The sequence below is a fragment of the Osmerus mordax genome, chromosome 14, assembly GCF_038355195.1.
Source record: "Osmerus mordax isolate fOsmMor3 chromosome 14, fOsmMor3.pri, whole genome shotgun sequence".
Taxonomy (NCBI): Eukaryota; Metazoa; Chordata; class Actinopteri; order Osmeriformes; family Osmeridae; genus Osmerus; species Osmerus mordax.
The window spans coordinates 3707096-3721626 of NC_090063.1; the positions used below are offsets into that span (position 1 = coordinate 3707096).

General features: G+C 51.6%; 1 protein-coding gene across 1 annotated transcript in view; it reads right to left on the reverse strand.

The window, feature by feature from the left end:
• Window positions 1-14531, reverse strand: part of LOC136956864 (breakpoint cluster region protein-like) — a 55279-nt gene that overhangs the window by 16083 nt on the left and 24665 nt on the right. The window contains 5 exon segments of the mRNA XM_067250886.1: window positions 1371-1497; window positions 1499-1531; window positions 4734-4919; window positions 5215-5319; window positions 7540-7724. Of these exon segments, the coding sequence (XP_067106987.1) occupies window positions 1371-1497; window positions 1499-1531; window positions 4734-4919; window positions 5215-5319; window positions 7540-7724 (636 nt within the window).

Sequence of the window (14531 nt, forward strand, 5' to 3'; positions counted from 1 at the left end):
CCCCCCCCCCCCCCCCGTGTCTCTCCTGAAACCACCTCTACCCCTAGGCCCCTGAAGCTGTGTAGAGGAGGGGGGGGGGGAGACACGGAGGAGTAAAGGTCTTGGCGATGGGAAGATAAATGAATATATTGTGCCTGTCATGCTTCATTTGTTCATAGTTGAGACAGAGCGTGGCACCTTACTCCAGGGGACTGTGGAAGCTGGCTGGGGGCTTGGTGTAGGTATGAGGAACCAAAAAAGAATTTGTAGAACAACCCCATCCTCTCCACCCCACACACACACAAAGACAGGTACACACCAAAATACACACACACAAACACACCCTACATGCATTGTTCCAGCACTGCTAAACACACAGCTGCCTGACACACACGCACGCACAACAATTCACACACACCAACAAACATACACGCATTCATCCGAATTCTCGCCCCTGGTCCTGTTGAGAACAATGAAAGACAGTAAAATAAGAGGGTGAGTGGGTAAGTGAGAGGTTGGTAGTCATGGACTTGGGACTGAAAACTGCTAGTCACACTGCTAGTCACAGTGCTAGTCACAATGCTAGTCACACTGCTAGTCACAGTGCTAGTCACACTGCTAGTCACAGTGCTAGTCACAGTGCTAGTCACACTGCTAGTCACACTGCTAGTCACAGTGCTAGTCACAGTGCTAGTCACACTGCTAGTCACACTGCTAGTCACAGTGCTAGTCACAGTGCTAGTCACACTGCTAGTCACACTGCTAGTCACAGTGCTAGTCACACTGCTAGTCACACTGCTAGTCACACTTCTAGTCACAGTGCTAGTCACACTGCTAGTCACACTGCTAGTCACAGTGCTAGTCACAATGCTAGTCACACTGCTAGTCACACTGCTAGTCACAGTGCTAGTCACAATGCTAGTCACACTGCTAGTCACACTGCTAGTCACAGTGCTAGTCACACTGCTAGTCACAGTGCTAGTCACACTGCTAGTCACACTGCTAGTCACACTGCTAGTCACAGTGCTAGTCACACTGCTAGTCACAAGTGCTAGTCACAATGCTAGTCACACTGCTAGTCACACTGCTAGTCACATTGCTAGTCCAACACTGCTAGTCACACTGCTAGTCACAGTGCTAGTCACAATGCTAGTCACACTGCTAGTCACACTGCTAGTCACAGTGCTAGTCACAGTGCTAGTCACACTGCTAGTCACACTGCTAGTCACACTGCTAGTCACAGTGCTAGTCACACTGCTAGTCACACTGCTAGTCACAGTGTTAAATCACCCCTCATATCCAGAACCCCCCCCCCCCCCCCGCCACCCCAAGGATGAAGATGAAAGGACACAAATGGTGATATTCATACACACACACACACACGCACACACACACATTCACACACAGACACGTGCATCATTCTAACGGCGAGGTTCCCATTACCTCAGAGATCTCGGCGAACTGCGTGTTGGCCTGGCAGCACTTCTCCGCCGTCTCCACGGCGACCTCGTAGTTGTCCAACGAAGGCCCGGTACACTCCCAGCTGGCTGGCCTGGCAGCCGGAGAAGGACGATGGACAAAACAACAAAAGGTCACAGTTAAGAAAACGTTTCCATCACCATACAAGTAGGCCTGTGTGTTAGGTCATCCGACTGCATCGTGGGAAGTGATAATGGGATTGAATTACTGAGAAGTCACTGGAGTGACAGCTACCACTCCACCCCCCCCCCCCCCCCCCCCCCCCCCCCCCCGGACGCTGTCACAGCCACCGCGGGGGAACCCCCCGTCCCGTTTCGGTGGCGGTGCTCTGCGGGTAAGCAGGGCTGTTGCAACGGCAGCGGTTTAGGCTCTCAGCAGAGACATACCGAGTCAGTTATTAAAGCCAGTGGAAACGGCTGCTGTAAAAAAAGATCGACATATTTGTCGATCGGAGGAACTTTTTTGGTCCTCCCTCGCCGGCCTGATGCCACCCAGCGGTGACGCCCATCCATCTCTTCGGCGCTCTACAGACCAATCAATGCGGAGAGGTGGGGCGCTGGTGCCGAGCGTGTGACATCGAGAGGGGGCAACCGAGAGAAACGCTAAGACGCACACGACGTATGCAAAAGCCAGAACGCACACACACACAAGACCCAAGATGCATCCCTAGAGAACAGACTGGAGGGGCACAGAACACAGGCCCAATATGGCTCTCTAATCAACCTTACTACAGGTCAATTAGCATACGCTCATGAATATGCTAATCTCTTATCTCTCTCGTTCTCTATTTTGTATTCCGTGTTGTCCCATTACTCCTCTGTCTACCTCTTTCCACCCCTCACTTCTCTCGCCCTCGCTATCTGCCCTACCTATCGAGCAGCTCCCCGCGCTCTCTCCCGGCCTCCATCTTCACTTACGATGACGTCATTCCCCGTGAATGTCACCATCCAGAGATAAGCACGATGAGGCCAGCTGTGGCCCCACTTCTGACCTTTGTCCGCACCTCCCGTGCCTTGGCGTCACGCCATGAGATCGATTCCGGCCCGTTACAAAAGCCATTAGACGGGAAGGAAAGGGCTGAGGCAATTTTCACCACACAGAGTAATCCTCCCCTCCAAGCTTGCTAGCCCATAACCAATCCTCCCAACAGTGGTCACACACACAATCAGCCAATCCGCAGGCGGAAAATTGAGTATGTGCCGTATAGCGCTGTGTGACATGCTTAGCTCCACCGCACGGACACACACACTCTGCAAATATATTTACAGCATATATTGTATACACTTACGCCTATACATAGATAGGACCCCTTTTTTCCCCTGTTCTTTCTTTCCATTCTTTCCACATTTTGTTGTTTGTCGTTCCATCCATCTGTTCGTCCGTCTATTCATTCATCGATCCATGTCTGCCTCCATCCACTCTGCCGCTCTTTCCATCTCTCCTCGACACGCAGAACCAGCTCCAAAAGAGCAGAGTCTAAAACCACTGTTCCACTGCATAGCTCATCCCCCTCTCCTCCTCCCCCTCCCCCTCCCCTCCCCTCCCCTCCCCTCTCCTCTCCTCTCCTCTCCTCTCCTCTCCTCCCCTCCCCCTCCCCTCTCCTCTCCTCTCCTCCCCTCCCCTCCCCTCCCCTCCCCTCCCCTCCCCTCCCCTCCCCTCCCCTTCCCCTCCCTCCACTCCACTCTCCTTTTCCCTCCCCTTCATTCACCCCCAAATGGCTCTCATGTTAGGAAAGGCCTTTCTGCAGGCTCCTGCAACCTCTATCTCTTACTTTATTGTGTCTGGAGGAGAGGGACAGGGGAAGGAGGGGGGGGGAGAGAAGAGGAGATGGGGAGATTAAGGAAAGGGAAGTCTGGTGAAAAAAGGGAGAAGGAGAGTGAAGGAAAGATAGAGGGAGACAGGGTCATGAAAGAGAGAGAGGATAGGGGCGAGATGTTGTCTATTAAAGTAAACGAGAGCAAGAGGGAGAAAATGAGGGAGAAGGCATCAGCGACTCTCTGTTCTATCAGCTTCTAAAAACACCCTTCTTCCAGGCAGATGTGACACAGCTTCGGATGCCATCCTCTTATCACGTCTACCAGACAAAGACCCCTGAACGGACAGGGACGAGCGGCTGGAGACGGAAAAAAAGCGACACTCGTGAATAAACGTGTAGTATTTCGAATGCATGCTTTTACGACGGCAAGAGACAAACACAGTGTTCTGCCTCCTGGCCCTGAGGGAGTCAGCTTAGTCAAGTTAATAGGGAGAGGAACAGAGACAGGTCCTCTGCTCCAGTCACAGCGCCACGCAGGCCTATTTATAGTAGCTTCTTCGAGACACAAAGCACAGTATAGTGTTCGTCATCTCTCATCTGCCTGGTTAAATAGACAGCGTCGTCACGTGTGATGTGTGCGTGTGTGTATGAGCGTGTGTATATGCGTGTGTGTTCGCGTGTGTCCTGTTCATGACAGCGCTGACTGGACACGGGAGGATCTCTATGGAAGTCAAACGTGTATCCAAATGAAGGCCTTTGTGAAAATGGTTTAAATAAGCCCGGGATGTGTTTGGCGCTGGCCAATCTGGCTGTCCCTGCACTGAGGGGAGGAGAGAGTGACGGTGGGAGGCAAGAAAGCAGGAAGAGAAGGGGGCGGGGGCGAGGAGGAGGGAGGGAGAGAAAAAGACGGAAGGGTGAGCGGGGGGAGGGAGGGGGTGACATAGAAAAGACGGGAGAGGTCAGGAGGTGGGAGGGAGTGGGAGAGGAGAGAGGGTAGGGAGACAGACAGATGGGAGGGTGGAGGAGGAGGGGAAGGAGAGGGAGAGAGAAAAGGAGAGGTGGGAGGGCGGGCGGGTGGGTGAGAACAGGGCAGAGAACGAGAGGCGGTAGCAGTATGTTTCTGCTGGCAGTCCTCCTGTCAGTCTGAATAGACCTTGGGTCAGGTAGGTAGACAGGGATGAGTAGGGAGACATCCTGTCAGGTCGGTGCATGCCTAGTGGACATTCCTTCCCGTCCTGTCAGGGGTGGATTTCATCCATTGGGGTTTCATGACTTCACACACAGACAAGGTCTCTCTTAACAGAGAGACACAAACACAGTGTCTGAGCACAGCAACCAGTACTGTATTAACCTCTGTCTGACTGGACTGTCTCACTGTCTGTTTGTCTGACTGTCAGTTTGTCTGTCAAACTAGCTGTCTGACTGAGTGACTGACTGACTGTCTGTCTCTTGGACTGTCTGTCTGTCTGACTGACCTGTCTGCATGACCGGATGTTCCTTCCCCCTCCGTGTGCCTCACCTGTTTCTGAAAGAGGTCTCCGACGCGCTGGTGGTGGCTCCACTGTTGCACCCTGGGTAGCAGGCCGTCGTAAAACTCCTTGTGGATCTCATAGAGCTCCGGCACTTTGAAGAAGATGGTCTCGATCTGGGGGATGGACAGCACGGGCTGGGAGGTGGTGGCAGCGGCCTTCAGGGGCTTCATGGGCTGGGGAGGGAGGTCAGGAGGGGGTCAGTGTGTGTGCGTGGCTTTGGGTGTGAGCGTGTAAATATCTCCGAGCCGCACCATCAAAGAGCTAACTTTGCCGTGGCACAGCTGGTTAAAGCGGCGTAGGTAAGAGGTGGTCGGAGGTTCCGAGTTCGAACCCCAACAAGGGCAAGATCAGGAAGAAGCGACGCTGAGGAGCAACGCAACTACACTCCACGGGCGTCTGTGTCGGCAGGTCTGTTTGCATGTGCGCGTGGTCACGTGTGTGTGTGTGTGTGTGTGTGCAGCAGCTCACCAGCAGCAGAGCCTCCAGGTGGCTGAGGTAGGTCTCCTCGCTGGCCAGGATCCCGGACAGGACCCACTTCCTCATCTCCAGACCCTTCTCCAGGTCCAGCTCCGTCTGCAGGACACACACACACACACTCGTTGACCCTTCCACAACCTCAGCACACCTCTCATACCAGAGGAGAAACGAAGAGAACGAGTTGTATAGACAGCAGATGTCAGTCAGGAACTCCGGGGAGTGTCATGGTTTATGCTAAAAAGGGGCTACAGTACCCATAAGTCTGTTTAAGCTCTGATCGGCTTCCTGTTTATACAGATGGAGATGGGATTAAAAATGTCACTTCTCATACAACTACTGAGCTCCATAACGGCCTGGTTTGCTTCAGTACCGTATATGCTAGGAGGAGATAAATAAATAAGAACTTTGGAGGTTCAAATCCCTTGTATGGCATTCCCCTGAGTGTTCAATTATCATCTACAATGGTCCCTTTATGTCATGTACTGACAAGGCCTCCAGGGGCTACAATCCCAGCCTCAGGGCTGGGACTGTGTGAATGGGGAGAGTGAGAGAGGATGGGAGTCCTCAGAGAGCCATACAGGTTCAGACCACTGATGGAGAGTAAGCATGCGTATTTGTGGCTTCCTCAGACCCTGATGCCCCCTGCTCGGGTGGTGGAGGGGGTGTGGGTGTGTGCGTGTGTGTGTGTGTGGGGGGGGGGTAACTGCATCTCCAGACTGATGTTTTATTCATTGTTGTGGCAACTAATGAGCCCGGAATGGGGAGTGGGGGTGAGGGTGGCGGTGGTGAGGGTGAGGGGTGGGGGGGATAGTGGTGTGTCACTTCATATAATGTGGGGAGTGGAAAGAAAGAAAGAAAATGGGGGGATGATAAGTGTCTTGTTTTCTTTTTTTCATATTTAATGTGGACATCACCATCATCCTTTACCATCTTCAATGAGACCTCTCTCCATCTGAGACACGCCTTAGTTCTCACAGTCGATGAATCACTTGGCTATGCGGGGAGAGTGACTGAGCGATGGTTCTTTAACCCCTCCCCTCCCCGGCCCCGACGGCCCCTCGAGGCTAACGGAGCTAACGCTAACGTGTTGACATCTGCCACACTGCATCTCCGCGTGACATTTGTCTGTCAGGAGACCGAGGCGCATGTCCCAGGCAGGCAGACGGACAGACAGGGGTCATTAGGGAGAAGTAGCCCTAGCCTGAGGGGTGTGTGTGGGGGTGTGTGTGTGTGGGGTGGGGGGGGGGGGGGGGTGAGGGGTTGAAGACCATCGGCCCAGAGAGACGTCAGCCGGAGCCAGGGATGGGACGAACGTCCGACCACGAACGTTACCCCCTCGGGCGGGGTGTGTAGGGTGGGGGGAGGGGGCAGGTTGGGTGGCAGGATGACATTGCTTGGGCACCGCCTCACGGAACTCTGGGAAACAGCAGGAGGTGGCGGTGACTCATGCTTGTGACGTCAATAAATATGCTGGCCGGATGAACCAATCAATGGCTCCGGAGGTGGTGAGTCATCAGGGGAGACGACAGGAGAATGTTAGAGTATGAGCTGGACTTCCTCTGTGAGGACGTGTCAAGGGCAGACAGAATTGCATTTCAAGACAATTACAGAAATGAAATGTTCTTGCCCGAATAGGCCTGTCAGTGCAGCTGTGTTGATTTGGTGTGTGTGTGTGTGTATTTGTTTGTGTGTGTGTGTGGGATGGCCTTCCCTGGAAGGCTCCACAACGAAACCGACACAGCAGGGTTTACTCCAGAATTCTGGCTCTAAACAAAAGAGTTTATTGGTCAGACACTGGTCAGACACTGTTCCTGTCAGAGGAACAGTGTCAGTGGAGACACAGCTAATTCCCTGGATGAGAGAAAGGCCGACAGCTAAACAAGGTTGAGTTCTCGTGGTTAGCGATTTGAAGAGTATGATATAATACACAAGTGCCCTCTCTACCCCCCCTTCTCCCCCACTCTCCTACCGAGCCGATCAGAAGAGATCTGCTCTGTGATCTATTGGACCCCACCATCAACCTTTGGGTCCTCCCCAAGAACTTTGTCTGAAAACGGCTCAGTATGTACTGCATCAGAACATTTCACTAGTGCCCTACTGCTTGTTCCAAAGCTGGTGTTGGTGAGGTTAGCATTTTAAAATGATTACCTAGCTCACATCCTCACAAAAAGACAATTCTTTTGCAAATATACAAGCAACACAGCAATTACTACCAGTAAGAATAGGCAGCAGATAAATCAAACAGAGGATAGAGGCCTATCCCTTTAAAGGGCAATGGCCGTGGGTGAATGGAGGATTGTGGGACAGCTCACATACCGACTTGGAGGACTCGAGCGAGCCGGAGGAGAGCGTGTCACGGCTGCTGCGGCTCTTGGAGCTGAGGTGCGGCGAGGAGGACGGGGAGTCGTCGATGTACGGCAGGATGTCGTGATGTCTCCGCTGCTCCTCCGCCCGGTCCGCATCGTAGCCATAGGTGGGAGGGGTTCCCGTGAAGGGGCCTTCTGTGATTGGAGAGAGGAGACGTCAGTCAACAATGTTCTGCCAGGTCATCGGTGGAGGTTAAACACAGCTGTGACCTGTCTGAGTTCCTACACAGATACAGTCAACTACGGTATTTTTGGCACCGCTGGCAAAGATGAGTAAAAAGTGGTTTCATAAAAAACAACAAATAATTTTTGGTGACACATTTTTGTATTCTCAAATCAAATTTTCATAAACATTTTTTCAATGTGACATTAAGCTAAATTACTAAAAGGTGACATATTTATAATACTTTTTACTCCTGTTTGCCAGTAAAATGTATTTGAGAGGTGTCAGGTAATCTGAATAGTTCCTTAACAGCATGTTTCAGAGTCCAGATAAACACACACACACATGCTGCACACACACTGAGCTATGAGAAGGTAACCTGCCAAGGCCCAATGCTTTATTCATGGGGGGCAACAGTCAGGAATTCAAAAAAACTGGAGCAAGGAAGGGCTGAGAGAAAGTTATTCATATCCCCGACTTAACACACAAACACAGACATGCACACACGCACACATACACACACACCCACATACACACATATACCCCCATCCCTGAGAACGGGCTATGGTTCATGAGCTCTGTGCTGACTCAAGAGAGTCTCTCTCTCACCATTTATTCTGCATCTCTCTCTATCTCTCTCTCTCTCCCTCTGTTTCTTTTTCTCTCTCATTCTTTCTCTCTCCCCCGCTTTCTCTCTCTGTCTCTCCCCCTCTCTCTCTCTCAGTTTCTCCCTCTCTCTGTTTCTCTCTCACTCTCCTTCACGGCACACAATCAGTCAATCTAACCCTCCCCCCCTTTCCTCCTCCTCCTCTTCCGCCCTCCCCCCCAAACTCAGGAGGAGTCTTGACAGCCAGACACAGACGACTCACCGCTTCCCCTCTCTGCTGTCAGGCGGGCAGCATGAAAGAAACATGACACAGGGAAAGAAAAAAAAAACGACTAAAAAACACAAGCCCTCCTGAGTCTTCCTGTCAAAGCGCTGCATGCATCAGACCAACAAAAAAAGACGAATACCAAATGTTCATAAGATATTCCATGAAGGTGTCTCAGATCCACTGAGCGTGGAAATGGAACGAGATGCATACGAGAGGGAGACATGTTTTGAACTTTCATTTTACCCCCCTCTCATCGTCGTTTCAAATTTGTATCCATCTCGGACGTGATGCGGCGTTTTCCTGTGACACAGATTAAGCGTAATCCCTTGCCTAAATCTCTTTCTCAAGACAGGCTCTTCTGAAGCTATAGGTTTAAGTCTGGGAGTAGGATAATCTGCCTCAGACACCATCTGTACTTGCAGCCCTCCTTGCTCTTTTCCTCTCCTTCTCTCACTCCATCAATCTCTCTCTCTCTCTCTCTCTCTCTCTCTCTCTCTCTCTCTCTCTCTCTCTCTCTCTCTCTTTCTCTCCTTATCCGTGGCCCGTCTCCAGAATGTGACAGACCTTTGGGCAGAGTGTGTCACACACAGGCTCAAACACCCACACACTCATCCAAGGACACACAGACACACACACTCGGCGTGCCCATGGCTTGCTTGACCTTCAGCGCGCCCACTGCCCTGTGTGCCCGCTGCCAAGCCAACGGCTCCTCAAGGGCGAGGGTGCCAATGTGAGAGAACACTAAGAGGCTGTCTGGGTGGGAGCGCACTCTGCCAGCCCAGCTGTGCCAAGGGCCAGGCCACTCAGAGACTCACTTCATAGAGAGACCACTGGAGAGGGCATGTGTGGCACTGCCAATGGAATACTCAGGGGTTGTGTGTGTGTGCGCGCGTGTGTGTGTGCAAACAGATGTAGGCCTAGTGTCCACTGTCCAGAGCACAGCAGACACACTAAATGGCCAACACATACCGCAGTCTAATTCAAGTACAAGTGTGTTAGCAGGTGGGTAAGTGCCTTGTATGTATTTAATGTAAGGTCAGCTTGCCAGTCATATGATTTGAGTTAGTCCTATGGTGTAGATGTGCTTGAAGGATTATACAAGAACTACGGTATTACTCCAACACTATTACAGTAGTCATACAGTATTCAAATAGCTTTGTATGCTGTTTCTCTCAGCTTTCAACCCCTCCAGTCTCTCCCTCTCTTTCTCCTTGTCTCCCTCCCTCTGTTCTTTCCTGCCGACGGACAGATCGCCCTCTTTCCCCTGAACAGGTCCACCGTTTGTCTGCTGGCAGCCTCTCCACAGCTGCACTCATCCTCAGTCGGGTCACACTCCTGACACTCCTGCTTCCTGCCTAATCCTCTCTCTCCAGCTCTCTCTCTCTCTCTCTCTCTCTCTCTCTCTCACAGACAACTCCACTCTCTCTCTCCAGCTCTCTCTCCAGCTCTCTCTCTCTCTCTCTCTCTCTCTCACAAACAACTCCTCCACTCTCTCTCTCCAGCTCTCTCTCTCTCTCTCTCTCTCTCTCTCTCTCTCTCTCTCTCTCTCTCTCTCACAGACAACTCCTCCACTTTCTCTCACTCTTTCTCTCAGTCTCTCTCTTGCACACACACATACACACATACAAAAAACCTTCTCCTCCTCCAAAAAAGACCTGCACATTGATTTCCTCCCGGAGCACTTGGCAGAGAGCAGAACTCGCACCATCGCCAACGGAACAAAACGACAGTTAAACATTGTTGGCATGGAGACTTTTTTGGGAGGGGGGTTTGGGAGGAGAGGTTATTTTCTTTCCCGCAGGTGGAAATCTACAATCACACAAGAGACAGCAGGTGCTCTGCAGCCATGGCAACGCACAGGTCTTTTCCAAAACAACCGTGGGTGGAGCTCGGGTGGTGTCATGTGACACTGCTCCATTGATGCTAGCTCCCACATAGCAGTCTTGTTTAAATGCCTGTTTGTACGTTTGTGCATGCGTCTGTGCGTGAGTGTGTGCTGTGTGTACAATCCCCTCAGTACCCTGGTAGTAGGAGGAAGACCTCTAGCTCTGGAGTGAAAACACACTGAGTTACCCTTGTGTCTCTCTCATTTTCTCTCCTCCAGACCCCTCCCCCCTTCCCTCCCCCATGTCTTCCCTGAACAGGTCCATCATTTGTCTGCTGGCAAACTCACTCACACTGCTGGATTCACATCTGGGAAGACCATCGCCCACTGTTAGTACAGCAAACACACACACACACACACACACTCTCAGCTGCACAGAAAATGGTGGAAAAGGGGAGAAGACAATGCCTGAGCCCGGCTCCTCCCAGAGACGGAGAAGGAAAGGAGAGAAACACAAGGTGGAGGAGGGGAAGAGACAGATAAACAGACAGAGAAACGGAGAGAGACAAGGACAGCGACGGGAGAAATACGGGAGACGACAAAGGAAGAGTGCCTCGGAGGCAGCGTCCAACCAACCAGCTTCTCCTACCCCACCTACCACCACGCTCCCGGACGGTCACGAAGAGTAGGTGGGCGAGGAGGGGGGGGGGGGGGGGCTGTAAATCTCCTCCAGCTTTTATAGAGGAGTAGAAAGTAGGAGGACTCTCCCGCCTCCCCCCTCCCCATAACCCATAACCACTATCACCATGAGCACCACAGCCCCACCCCAGCCGATGCAGCACACAGCCGAGCGTTACGCTGCAATGCCTCAAGGCCCTGCCTTAATCCACCTAGAATGGGGGATGAGAATGGAATCAGAGATAGGATAGCCTCTATTACTATACCCTGCTGTCCTGGGGTGACCCCCCCCCCCTACCCCTCACCCTATGACTGGTCCCATTCACAGGGGGGGGGGGGGCAGTGGATTTTGGAACGCTGAGCTCATCAGGAAGGAGGGGGTGGGGAGGCTGGTCTGGATGAGAAAGATAAATTGGACGGCCCCTTGTGAAATGTGTGTGTGTGTGTGTGGCAGTGTGTGTGCGTGAGGGGGGGGGGGGGGGGGGGGCAAGACACCGGGAGTAGCCTCAAGGAAAGAGAGACAGGGTTGCCTTTACCCCTGAGTCCTTCCATCCCCTAAATATAATTTGGAGCCAATTTAACCCCACAGAAAAGGAGGAGGGGTAAAAAAGAAGGGAGCGAAAATGGAAACCGTTGAAAATTAAACTGAATCTTCTCAGCCCCAGCATCGCCGGGGGCAACCGATGGCACCAAATGAACTTGATCACAGTGTTGCCGTGGTAATCCCATGACGTTAGCGAGCTTGACAGCAGCTAATTTGATCAGATGCATCTCGGCCTGTCATGTTATTATGGGATGGCGGTCCCATGAAATGCCTGGGTGGAGCTATACTAACGCAACCTGGTCTGGCCTAGTTTAGCCTGGCCCGGCCCGGCCAACAGTAGCGCCTTCATGTCCACACACACTCTCAGTACAGGAGGGACTCTCTCTCTCACCATAATTACTACAGACTTCCACCACAAGCTGTGTCATCTGCACAGAAACATCCAGAATCAAGGCTATCCCATAATCAGTTGCCTTAGAAACCCAGATTACCTATTCATACATCAAACCAGTCAAACTGTCTAAAGTCTAGACATCCATTTTCTCGCTTTGTCTCAGATAATCAACACATTGAATAATTAATTATCATCAGACAATCCGTCTCCAGGAAGTAATCTCCCTACATGGTTGTGCTAGCAGCACTAATATCTATGGAAACATGCCGGTGTAACACAACGGTGGTTAAGGTGGAACGCTGGGGCTGTTGCCAAAAGCGGCAGCGCCGGGAGTAAACCAACAGCAACCCCGTGGAGGTTAAAAACACCATTCTGCTGTTACCATGGTGACAACAGACACACCGCTGGGATAACACATGATCTACAGTTTATCAGGACAATGTGATCATCAAACGTTGAGTTTTCATCATGCTGGAGGGTTGCACTGGTCTCAAAATCCCAGAATGCATTGCTGCCCCTCTATTAAGTAGTAGAGTTAGTAGATGAGAGCAGTTCGGTTGGAAAGAGGTCTGCTGTTCCAGTGAAGGTCCTCGAAGCAGGTTTGTCACTGGGGCAGCTGGTTAACGTCACTGTGTAGCAGCTAGCTAGCTATCACTTTGACAGATGGGGGTGTGGGGTGTGTGAAGTGATCGAGTCTTTTCAGAAATAGTTCCTTGTGATTGAATCCTGGATAACAAGGTTAGGGAGGAGAACAGTCCCCCAGCAAGGCTCTATAAACAAACCCAGAGACCTCCACCATCTCCCCTCACACCCACCGCCTTCAGTGGAGATATGCCAGTCTCAGGCAACCAGCCAGTCAGATAAAAAGACGGATAGTCTGTTCGAAAGACAGTCATCCAGTCAGGTAAAAATGATAGCCAGTCAGATAGAAAGACAGCCAGTTAGCCAGTTGGATAAAGAGTCACCCTGCCAGAGAGAGACAGGCCGGCTGGAAGTTGTCTGACATTCTACCCCCCCCCCCCCCCCCCCCCGCCTCACCCCCCCCCCCCCACTTGCGACCCACGACAGAGGAAGGACAGGGGGGTCCCACCACCAATTCATCCTCCTAGTGTCCCTCGCGTTTTCTCTCGTCTCCTAGGATCTTTCTCTTCCTCTTTCCCTCCTTCCACTATTCTCTCTCTCTCTCTCTCTCTCTCTCTCTCTCTCTCTGTGTGCCATGCCCCCCCTCCTCTTTCTCTCCTTCCTTTCATCTCCCCTCTCTCTCTCTCTCTCTCTCTCTCTGTCGTGTGATCCACCTGGTTATCTCTGTGGACTCTGGGCCTGTGTGTCTCAATCAGCCTGCAAATTCCTCGCCACCTTCAACACGGCTTCGATACCCTGAGATCCCTCCCACAGCCACTCGAGTCATTAGCACAGACAGAGAGATCCATTACCCGGGCCTACATCCGAAATAAGCGCTTCAGAAACTGTTGCAAAATCACACGATTAATAATAGAGTAGGCTAAATTACCAGCTAATGTCTGGAACATGAAGGCAGCTCATAAGCGGATGCCTCCACAGCAGGATACATGATGAAGAATTCTGGCTGGGGCAATAAAAAAAAAAAAACTGAATTATGGGAAAAGTAGTTTTTTTGGGGAGTGCAGCAGTGTTTCTGGCCGGGCTGTAAGTGCAGCAGCTTTAATGCTGATGAATGTGTACTGATGCCTTCAGGTTCTTCCTCACTGTTGTCTTGGCTGGGGACATTTTCACGTCTACAAGACGTGTGCCGTCAGTCAGACGCTTCAGTCTGTCTCCCACACTTTTCCTCTGGATCTCATCTCTCACCCCGTTTCTTTCTCTCGCACTCTCACACGTTCTCTCTCTCTTTCTGTCTCTTTTCTCTCTTTCTTTCTCCTCTTTACCTTCCCATGGGGCTTTGCAGGAGCAAGCCTGCAATCTCACCATTGCAGTAAATCTTAAGGGCCCACTTAAGGCCACTGACGTCCCGGCTAATGCACTGTGAGCACCGTAGCAACGGTCCTCTGACTGTGTGTGTGTGTGTGCGTGTATGTGTGGGGGGTGTGTGTGTGTGGGTCCACGAACGAGCAGAGGGCAGGCTCGTTAATTTATCTGTGTGTTACTTGACACTTTCATTCGTCGGACTACCCGCAAAACCACACATGCCCCCATCTGTGTATCTCCTCACCCGGACAGAAGACAGAGAGAGAGAGAGAGAAAGAGAGAGAGACAGAGAAAGAGACAGAGAAAGAGAGAGAGACAGAGAGAGAGACAGAGAGAGAGAGAGAGAGAGAGAGAGAGAGAGAGAGAGAGAGAGAGAGAGAGAAAGAGAGAGAGCAAAGAGAAGAGAGGAAGAGTGTTTAATAGGTGTGAACTGATCAGACCAGCTGTGTTCTGCCAGATAAAACAACAAAAGTGTTGGAGAGAAAAAAAAACAGTGTGCTTCCTTGTCAGAGGTAGCCC